The sequence below is a fragment of the Colias philodice genome, chromosome 1 (assembly GCF_061535455.1).
Source record: "Colias philodice isolate Cphi_HAF_F1 chromosome 1, ilColPhil1 Martin Lab GWU primary, whole genome shotgun sequence".
Classification (NCBI taxonomy): Eukaryota; Metazoa; Arthropoda; class Insecta; order Lepidoptera; family Pieridae; genus Colias; species Colias philodice.
Genome location: NC_143086.1, coordinates 9,017,070 through 9,029,328, shown reverse-complemented (window position 1 = coordinate 9,029,328; position 12,259 = coordinate 9,017,070). Strand labels below are relative to the sequence as shown.

The window sequence follows — 12,259 nt, the reverse complement described above, 5'->3', positions numbered from 1 at the left end:
AAGCTCTCTATAAATAAATGAAGACATACCATAATACTAGAATCGGCAGCTTTGACTCCTTTGGCGAAAGCCCTTTGACGCTTATCGCTCTCTATGCCACCGAGATAGAAAGTATCAGACAGGTCTAAATATCTCGTGCCACTACTTTCTATACGAGTACTCATCGCTATATTATCCACTGACAACTGGAAAAGAAAAACCATGCATTGACATTTTTTATCCTCAGCATATTACATTTTTAATATACCAAACCGTTAAACAACAATGATCCTAATCACGAGCTTAAAATGTTTTACCACAAATTTAAATAACAATTTTAAACGTCATTTATTTAACAGATTAAATCATTACAAGATCATTACGAATAAATTCCATTTTCAATCAATTATAAACTGTTAAATTTTAAGTGTTTAAAACCATGACATTTTAATGAACATCGCAAATTTCGCAATGTTAAAATAATAAATTCGCATGCCGACAAACACTGCTGAATCATTTAATTATCGCTTTTGCTTCACATGAAATGCACAAAGTAAATAAAGTACAAAGAATATTATTACAATTCAAGAAAGTCTGATAAGAAGATTATTTCTAACATTTGCCTTGCGTCACTTATATAAGAATTAAGGAAACTTTTAAAATGCATTCGCACAGCAATAAAAGGCACTAAAAACTGCAAGCATGAATTCGTCATAGCTATAAAGTTTTACAATGTAATAAATGTAGCTGGGCTACTGTTTCTTCTACGGTTAATGACGTCATATATCTTTTCCTGGATTGTAGGTTAGAAAGTTGAATAGGTTCGGTAGTTTTCAAGTCGCTATGAGACTAGTTAACAGATCAAAAATTAGTATGGACTCATTGCAATCGGTTAAATTATTATCGAATCCGCTTTGATACGTTTGTATCTCTGCAAAGTACATACAAGTTTGAATAGCGGAAACAACAAACAAGTTGAAACGCCGGGACACACAAAGTTTGCGTGAGCGACCTATCGGAAACAGTTTACACGTTATGTTTCTTAACATTTGATCACACCCCGGACACTCCATACAAAATTATCGTTTTGACAGTCACACTGTAGAGACTGCAAATGTGTGTGTTAACGCTTTATGGTTGGCACATTTGTGACTAGCGTAAAAAAAACTTCGCGTTTTTCTGATGAAATACATCCGTAAACAGCACAATATCTAACCATTTTCTACAAAAAACGATAAGCACAAATCCAAAATAATAAAATTACTTTAAGTCAATTTGATTAATGTTGTCAATCTTCGTTGCGTATCATGCTTACGGAAAAATGTTTGATCGTGCGGAGTGAGGTAAAGTGTTTAATTTTGGCGGGAGGCCGATAGTGTCCGTTCTGTAGCGTTTAGCTACTATTATGTATTCTGTGATTTGATTATCAATTTATCAACATAACCGTTGGTTTCGCTTTGACATCGACAAACATCATTTTGGCTGAAATGTTAGTTGATGTTTTCAAAATGAAATCCCATCGTCCCTTATGATGGAGCAGACATATTAAACTGAGCATTTTGCTTTACATGCAAGTAGGTGACTTAGATATCTGTGCCTTGCCAAACCGAGACTTTTTTATCATTATTTTCAATTGGGGATCGAACCCAGATCTCGTTTATTACCATTTCATCCTCATACCATTTAGATGTTCATAACACATAATATATAATATATATAAAACATATTTCACATAATACACATAATTGATCGCATAGTTCTGCATATCAAAGTGAACACACATTGACAGAATGAAAGACTTCATGTACATTGTACACGATGCGTTTCGTATCATGATACGTTGAACGTTTGAAATGGAATCTTGAGCAAGCTCGTCCTTTGAAATCTGAAACATCATTGTTGATATACACTATACAACATTGTGTACTACACAGAACACTCTACATCGGAATAGCATCGGTTGGAAACTTGATATTATATTAATATTCAGGCTCGTAACATGATAGTCGACATTTTGCGTATAACCTAATTGTGGAAATTTAATGATTAATGAAATTTACGTTCAATTTTGCACAGAATAAAAAAATACCTTTAATTAAATATAATGGTACGATGTCCATATTAAATTTAATAAAATGTTACTACACCTGTTCACGCGTATCTTTTACACCATTTGCCGTGTTAATAAAAAAATGGAACAATAAATTGCATAATGGTGTCGTCGAGAACGGCATAATTATCAAAAAGTTATAACATGCAGTAAACTATTTTTCGTACACCGAAAGTCCCACATAAAATGGTCCCATTTAAGCTTTAAATACTTAAGTGCAAACTACAAGCTCAAGTAAAAACTTATTTAAAAGCGCAGTATCGCCATATTAAAATGCAAAAACATAATCCATTATATAACTTAATTGAATAATTGAACGGAACTCGGCCGATGCTTCAAAGTTATATATAAAGCACTGTTTGGTCTGTAGTTTACTTTTGTGACAAAGCCAAGCGCTCAGTTCAAGGCTGTATTAAAATCAAGTCGATGGCCACACACTTCGTTATACTCTTTTTATACGGCTTTTAGTTCCAATCTCTAAATTGAGTGACCGTGCACAAAACAAATGAACGTTCTGGGATCATAATGAATATCATAAAAAATGATCGCTACATTTCGCATCCCACAGCGTAGAAAATAAAAGCATGCAATATGCATGATAGCTATATATATTGTTTATATAACGAAGCCTCTAACTCGTCATTATATAAATGAAATTGTTGCTTCAGCTACACTAATTCAATGTGAGGTGCACTGGGGCCATTGTGTGCGGCGGGTAATTCCGAAAATGTGCTTTATAGAGGTGCCCTACATGAATAGTTTGATTATATTCTGTACGAGGGAAAGACCATGTTGAGATGCTAGCCAGTAACAACGTAAAAATAATTATGTTGAACAAGATTTTAATTTCTTATATTTAAGACTAATTCAATTCAATTTTCAATCAATATTTAAAAAAATATCTACTCCTACTTAAATAGAAAGATGATTACATGAATTATAATTAACCGTAGTACATTTTACAAAATATAGTTAATTAATTAGTAAGTGAAGTGCCGTGTTCCCTTGTTGGGCATGGGGCAGATGCATTGTTCATTCATCTGTTTCACTGTACGATTTTCTTTAGGGACAAGTAGGTAATTGGTCTTCTAAGGGCCGGTGCAGATATGACGAAGCGCAGCGCATTTTACATTGTCAAACTATTATCGACATTGTCCTAGCTAAAATAATATTCAAAAAAGCGCAACGCGCTATTTTCGCGTGTGACGCTTCAATGCTCCTCCGAAATAAACTGTTGTGTGATTTTGTGTGTTGGTTTTTTATTTCAATGAAAACAATGTCGATAATAGTTTGACAATGAAAAATGCGTTGCGCTTCGTCATATCTGCGCCTGCCTTTAGTTCTGCCAGACCGAGAAATCCTTTTTTTTTTCTTCATCTCCAGCGGGAATCGAACCCAGGACCAGGTTCTACGCTCACGCGTTAACCACTATACCAACGAGGCGGTCAGATAGTTAATTAATATCACTACATAGTATAAAACAAAGTCGCTTTCCCTGTCCCTATGTCCCTTTTGTACGCTTAAATCTTTGAAACTACGCAACGGATTTTGATGGGGTTTTTTTTAATAGTTAGAGTGATTCAAGAGGAGGGTTTATATGTATAATAACATCCATTAAATAGTGGAGGAGTATTGTTATTTTTGAGGTTTCTAATGTGATGTCGTAAAAAATTACATTTTTTCCGCTTACATTGCAAACGCAGGCTGAACCCTACGAGTTTTATCAAAATAATGTACATATTAAGTATTATACACATTGAAAAGGTCTACAGAAAAGTCCGCGATGGTATATGTCTATCTCTTATGGATAACCCACAATAACTTTGTTTGTCATTTACTTTTTACGACAAATAGTGGCTAATTTTCGATGCGATTTTAACCAATACAGCATTAATCCTTAACCAATTAAATACCTTGAATACATTGTTCATTTAATATAGATCTATATGGCCCTTTACACCGTATGATTTAAGTGAATATTTTCGAAGATATTACAGATTTAAAAATTGCGGGACGTAGCGTTTGCGGCGGTACCGGCCGGCCGCCCGGCTATCTATTTTATACCCGTGCGAAGCCGGAGCGGGCCGCTATGTTTTTATATACAACGTTCACAGTTTTTCTGTAGTGTATTTAGTATCAGCATTGCACCCGTGCGAAGCCGGGGCGGGTCGCTAGTTCTTTGTATAAAATATAATATGGGAGTCGATCAAGTTTCGGCACAAATTGAGCCAGTTAGTACTGGGGTACAACACTCCAACAGACGATCGGGGTCCGGGTTTCAAAGAGCGAGTAGGGGAGCAGAAGACCCATGTTGTCTCTCTCACCCTTCCCAATTCTTTCGCTTATTGTTATCATCAACCATTTTTTTATCAAGAGAAAGGGATGTATCTTTTAAAGTATGCAATCCACGGCTTTTGGACTCTGCAAATGATCATGATCGTGAATCATGAATGATCATGATTTCACGCGCTTACCATCCAACTATCCTCCTATCTACCAATCACCGTTAGGTATACCTCTCACTCCACCTCTCTTACCGACTATGGCATAAAAAATAAGTCGAGGAAATATTTGTGATAATCACAGTTACAAAAATCGAAAAAAACTCATACTTACATTAAAAAAAATATTATACATAAAAAATACCTATATCTAAGTAAAAGTCTTAAAAGAAATACGACTTTCATATTAGTTACTTTGGAGCGATAATACAATTTATCGCATGATCCTCTTATCTACCTTATTACAAATCTATCAATGGGGCATGAGAGGACACGGTAATACCTGTCTATAAAGTGAATATTCAACATACAAACTTCGTATCCCATCAACGTAATAGAGTATTAGCGGTGTACTGCTACTGTGAAACGAAGAACATTCCGAATATAGTGAATTAAACTACAGCATTAATTAATTAATCCTTAGGTAGATTCCTCGTTAAATTATAATTAGTTTTGGAATGAGAGACTGCACGGATTGAGTTGCGCTTATACCGGGTGTGCATCCTAACAGCTCGACACCATAGTAATAAGTGATAGCAACTTTACGGTATGTTACCACGCTTGGTACAATATGTTAATAAGCTGGGACGCGATATTTACTAAAATACCGAAGCTTAACAAATACTTAATGCATACTTCTTATATAGCATGTATCAGACACCATCGGAAAACGCGCGTCGCTTTTCATCTCCATCGAAAAATATGACGAGACAATTTCCATTTAATTTCGAATCCAATAATAAACATAAAATTAACATTTGCAATTTGCTAAACATACTCTTTCCCGAACGTCATGAATACAAAGTAAACAACGGGTTTAGTAATTTTCCCAGTATTACCTACATTACAAACTAGCTATGTATTAAGTTCTCGAAAATCATAATTCAAAATACTGAACGTAACATTCGATATCATAATAATGGGTATATGTGAAATTTTCACCAAAATTTACGTATCCAGCATCAAAGCTTTGAATATCAACATTTCATGAAATAGTAAAGCTTTCAATAGGATATGTCAATATGTATTATAGTAGAGCCAATTTAATAGGCAACATTTGACGTCTATCAATTTTATCTTCATAGGGTGGTAACCTGCTTAAAAACATCGATTAAAGTGAATTAATCGATACGGACTTGAAACATTTGTCAATCGAACTTGAAACACATGTCAATAATTTATGATAATTTTTATTCCCAAGTAATCAATGCATTCGATTCTAGATGTCAGATTTCGATTTTTAGAGTAACGTCTCTGGTATTTAAAAAGATAAAAGGTTTATTGACACAAAATTGTAGCGACGTCAGTTCTTTAAATCAGAAATTGTTCATTATGTTTAGAATGGTTTATCAGTAAAATCAAGTCCTAAAATTACTTCTATCGGTCATTATTATTATAAATATGTAATCGTAATTGAAAAAAGTTAAACAAATGTGCAGTTCTAACAAAACGAAATATCATGTTATTCTATGTCGTGGTTACTAGGTTACGTTGTTGAATTTTGTTGAACTGTCAAATGTTGCCTATTAAAATGGCTCTACAATAATTACCCATGTGAACATATTAAATTCATGCAGTGTCGATCGGCTACAGGCTGTGAATAATTTAATTTATTAGAATGTGACACGAATTTATTGGCTTAAAATTTCACTACGGCACGTAAAAAGGATGTTTGAATTAAAAATGTTTATATCCGAATGGATGCGAACATGCCTGCGCGAAACAAATGCAATAATTGGTAAAACATACGTAGGAACGACAAGGACGGTAAAGACTCATTGGAGCATTAAAAAGCTACTGTACAACCATTGTGCTATTATGACTACGTATAGAGGAGACAACATGAACAAAATCTGTGCTGCAAGCGCGGCGACGCGGGGCGGCATGTGAGTCATAGATTAAGGGTGCGTATAAAGCAAAATTACCAATCTTCTATTAGATGATACGTGTAATATTCAAGACCAAACCTAAAAAATAAAATATATATCAAACTAGATGATATGTTCAACGATTCTGTTTAATCAAAAACATAAAATATTAAAATTTACTCGATAAAAAAAAATCACCAAGTTAGCTCTAATTTTCACACTTTTACGTTTTCTACTTGACATGGTAATACTTATTATGATTTTTTTTTTCATAAACAATTATATTAAAACATTTGCAAGATATTTGTCAGAGCATTTTGTGTAATTACTTTTAGTTTTGGTTTTATCTGCGATAAACCACTTTTGGTGCTCTTTTTTTCTCGAGATAAACGTTTGGTTTTGTCACGATAAAAGTGGTTTATCGCAGATAAACCACTTTTATCGGACAACCTTCTATCGCTCAACATAAGAAAATCAAATCTTATCTGTTTCGCAAAAACAAAAACTGGATTGCCTACTAGTGATTTTAATATTAAATTACATACCTATCCGTGTAACAGACATCATCACTATACCAGTAGTTGTGCTTGTATAAACTTAACGCGTGTAGAGCACTGTAAATATCTAGGCATTCAAATAGACCATAACCTAAGATGGATACCGCAAGCGAATTACCTAGCGACTAAAATGCGGCGCCTGGTGTATATTTTTAAGTCACTTAATGCTGTTGCCAACAAGAACATCTTGATTCTGGCCTACAAAGCGTTGTGCGAAAGTTTGCTTCGCTACTGCATATGCACTTGGGGTGGTATGGCAAAAACGCATTTAATACAAGTGGAACGAGCACAACGTTGCCTTATTAAAGTTGCCTTGAAACTTCCATTTAGATGTCCTACCACTGCAGTTCTCAAAGAAGCACAGGTGCTTAGTGTCCGCAAATTATATTTCTTAAATATTCTCCAGAGATACCATATTAATACTGTACCTTCGCTTCAAGTAGCGAATAAACGGATAGATCGATGCCCTGTACCTGCTTTTAAAAGTAAATTTGCTAACAAATCATACAGAGTACTAGCTCCTCGTATATACAACAAATTGAACAATAAAATTAATGTAAAAAAGCTAAATAGGAACACCTTTAACCTATCACGCGTCTGGCGCACAGCCGGCACCGATCCCGATAGTGTCAAGGGAGTTCACGAAATCTAGCTTTTTTATGACTACCGAGTTTGAAAATTTTATTTACCCTATTGTTCTATAATTATATGCCATGTATTATATATTTTTGGAAAGAGGAAGAAACTAGTTATAGCATAAAAATGTAATCATGACGATATATTTTTTCTATAAAATTATAAAAAAATGATTTTCTTTTGTTTTAATTTTAATTGCTTACATACTAACACTTACATGATAATGCTGAGTCATCAAATGATCATATTCACGTTTTCATATCACTACACGATTGCCAAATACATTCACTTATATTTTCACACATTTAACACAACGTATTTCACTATGAATAATAACAAATCTCCATTATTCACAAACAAGAAAAAAAGCGCCATTTTGCGTCTTCCGCACTGAAAAGTTGAGACACTTTTTCACTGAGTATTCTTCAAATATCCCTAAAACCAATATCATAAACGTATTCTACGTAAAATTTCCAGTAATATACGTCTCAATTATCACTCATCTAATTATTCCTCTCGGCATAATTCACAATCCAAATATTCGTTGAACAAGACAAATGTCACAAACTATGGCCGATGACGCAACTCAATCAATGATTCACTTTTTTTTTTTATTTTGTGGTTTTGGTCTCTATTGCCTGTCTCGGAGTCGTGTCGATTCGAATTATAAATGTTTAAGGCATAGAGAAATATTTTTTATACTGGAAACATTCACTTGTAATTCACTACAGATGGCCTTCAATGTCACGGGCCGCGTTAGGCACAGAGTTTGTGCGCAGAACGCTACAGTACAATTTGCGTTACGACACAAACATTGTGCGTAGAACGTGTCACGGGTTAAGAAAACAGTTTTATCATGGCTAGACGAATATGATTACGATGGCTTAGAAAATCTCCTTATCTCACAAGTTAAATAAATTATTCTTAATGTAACTCACCGCAATTATACCTACTACACAACACGTTCACTCGTTACTCAAATAAATAAAACACACACACACATTCACACACATTCACACACATCCACCCACACTCACACACATACATACACATACACACACGCAAACACACACACAAACACACACAGCACACATTCACAGAGTTGGCTATTCTCCCTTTTATTTTTATTTTAATTTTAAATTTTGCCTTTGTATAAATTTTCTTTTCATTTTTACCTTTAACAAGACCAAGATGTATCAAGGGAAGGGACTGGCTCTCTTAACACAGGCTATGCCTAGCAAGAGAACCAGAGCCTCATATTCAATTTTGTATAATCTAAAGGTGAAATAAAGATTTATTTTATTATTTTTATTATTTTTATTATAATTGTTTATGAAAAAAAAATCATAATAAGTATTACCATGTCAAGTAGAAAACGTAAAAGTGTGAAAATTAGAGCTAACTTGGTGATTTTTTTTTATCGAGTCAATTTTAATATTTTATGTTTTTGATTGAACAGAATCGTTGAACATATCATCTAGTTTGATATATATTTTATTTTTTAGATTTGGTCTTGAATATTACACGTATCATCTAATAGAAGATTGGTAATTTTGCTTTATACGCACCCTTAAGCGATGTCATCGACTCACCGCTATAGAGGCGAAATTTTGTAAATATTTTGCCTATTACTTATCAATTAAAAACAATCAATTGAATAAAAAAATATAATTAATCTAATAAATAAATTATAAATAAACTTATCAATTAAAAACTTTTCAATTAAAACAAAAATTATACATACTTAGGTAATTTAATTTCATCTTTCATGATTTAACCTTTTTTCAAATAATATCCACAGTACAATATTTTTTAAATGTGTAAAATTATTTTTTTCCACTATAAAAATTTACGTCATCTAATATTACTATTTATACATCTTTCATACCCAATGCCGTTTCTTAAATTTTTAGTCCATGACAAATGACGCAAAATGGCGTCCGCCAAAAATTTTGCTCGAACCAAGTTTTAAAAATGATTATCTAATTAATTATCGATGACAAGTTATTTCTTTGCACTTTGCCGCATTACTTGAATTATAAGTGCAATATCGCAACATACTCGAGGGCACATATTTGATGAGTTTCTTGGTTTTTTGCTTTAAAACAAACAAGACATGAACGCGACCATCGCGCTAAAGCGATTGAGTGCAGATAATCCATATGGCCTATGTTGAGCGGAACATAATATGTGATGTAGGCGGTGTCGACTCCATACGTAGTATTAATATCTCAATGTGTACAACCATATTTATATCTGCTCGTTACAGTCTTTTCATAATATGACTCCCGTGCATCGGGGCGAGCGAAGTGCATTTCACAAGCGCAATATGCTACACTCGTGTAGTCGCTTTAAATTGTTTGTATTATACGTTCAAATATGAATTTTTATTGTTTATATCTTACACAGTAGACTTGATAACAGGTAATCTTACGTAAAGAAAATTACACGTTTGAATTCAACTCATTTAACGTCTACGGCATATACGATATAATATGCCTACGCTACGTAACGACTAACGACTAAAATTATACCTTAAACTGGAGGGTGAGCTCAATCCTATTGTGTGGCTACTTAGTAGTCATTCAAAGTCACGGACTTGGTACGTAGTTATTATCTACACTCTACATCAATGTTAGCGTGGAACAAAAGATCGCTGCATCAGTGAGCCGGTTCATGTAAGCTTCTGTTAATTTCACTGACTTCTATATGAAACGAATTCATAAAGGAATACCTATCATGAAAGCCTCAGTCGCCACCCTTTTATTACTGGCCTCGAGCCCATCGTTAAAGATGTCATGTATAAATGAAACTAAAAAAGAATAAGATGTCCATTGTCCGTTCTTCATTTTATAGCAAGAAATAAACATACATTTTGACACCTATAGTAGAGCCATTTTAATAGGCAACATTTAACAGTTCAACAAAGTTTAACAACGTAACCTAGTAACGGCGACATAGAATAATATGTTATTTCGTTTTGTTAGAATTGCACATTTGCTTAACTTTTTTCAATAATACTATTACATATTTATAATAATAATGACCGATAAAGGTAATTTTAAGATTTGATTTTACTGATAAACCATTCTAAACATAATAAACAATTTCTGATTTAAAGAAATGACGTCGCTACAATTTTGTGCCAATAAACCTTTTTTATTTTTAAATACCAGAGACGTTACTCTTAAAATCGAAATCTGACACCTAGAATCGAATACATTGATTACTTGTGAATAAAAATTATCATTAATAAATGCGTTGTGTTTTTTTAATTATGTAGATAAGTACTTATCTTATTTTGCTCCTTAAATTTACGAAAGAAAGTATATTACTGGGACAGGCATTCGCCTGATGAATTTTAAAATTGTTTCAAGGCCGATTGACAGATGTTTCAAGTCAGTATCGATTAATTCACTTAAATCGATGTTTTAAGCAGCTTACGAGAGGTAAATTCGAGGGGAGTGGGAGGTTCGAAGATAAAATTGATAGACGTCAAATGTTGCCTATTAAATTTGCTCGACTAAACATCAATTATAAAAGGATTAAACAATCTGAAGTATGATATTTTTGTGTAAGTATTTTCCGACGAAATATTCCATCTAAGAATTAAGCCAATTATATCGTAAAAACAGAGTTTAAGCTGGGATATTTCTGAATAAGTATAGTACCTATTCGATAAATTTTCCAGCAGGGTATTAAACCAATTATATTCCAAAATTATTATTATTCCGTCATATACTGTTAAGCTTGTTGTTTTTTAAATCATCTTTGTTTTCGTTTATTTTATAATATTACAATTTTCCTCTTACGAATTCCTTGAATTGCGACTTAATTTTTCTTTTGCGAGGGCAATAAAAATATGTATATCATTTTGAGTTTCTGAATAAGTCATTAAAATGTTGGTATAAAGCGTCTAGGTTCCTTATATTCCCGTATTCTGTCAAATAACTAGGTAATGAACGCTGTTTCGCGGAATGAAGCGCGGTTCGATATTACAAATATTATTTTTTCTACGTGCAGGTTAATTAAAACTGGAAAATGCGGATACTGTTAATTGATACAGTTTCGGGACTCAATGATTTATTTTCACTCAGGGAAATTTGAACGCATTTATAAGGGAATATTAACTGAACCGAATTTTTATGTTTGATTTTTGAATACCGTCCGTAAGTCATAACATAAAATAGAACTGAAAAAATTGATACATATTCAATTTGTGTTTGTTTATTTAAAAGCGGTTTGAATAGTTAACATACCAATTAAGTACAACATACAATAACATACAATTTTAGGTGTATAAACCAATTTAGTATAATTATATCTATACATTACCTCGATGATAGTTTAAAAATATAAACTTAAACATAGTTTTTAGTTAGGAGAAAACCGAGATGCAATGTAATATCATAATAAAATTGTAATCTAATTTTGTAGGTACCTAACGAATAAGCAACTGGCTGTACTCAGTATTAATTCGTAACTTTAATTTAGATTTCATATGAAATACCTAAGTTGTGTTGTGTATGTGAAATAGGGTTCTATACACACACACACACACCACGTCAATTACATGAGATGTTCAAGAGGGGGAGTCCAATCTCATCA

At 33.1% G+C, this 12,259-nt stretch overlaps 1 protein-coding gene across 1 annotated transcript in view; it reads right to left on the bottom strand.

The window, feature by feature from the left end:
* The window catches only part of kon (chondroitin sulfate proteoglycan 4-like protein), a 36,873-nt gene that overhangs the window by 15,897 nt on the left and 8,717 nt on the right, over window positions 1-12,259 (bottom strand). Inside the window, exon 7 of the mRNA XM_089698561.1 lies at window positions 30-185. Within this exon, the coding sequence (XP_089554687.1) occupies window positions 30-185 (156 nt within the window). The remainder of the gene's footprint in view (window positions 1-29; window positions 186-12,259) is intronic.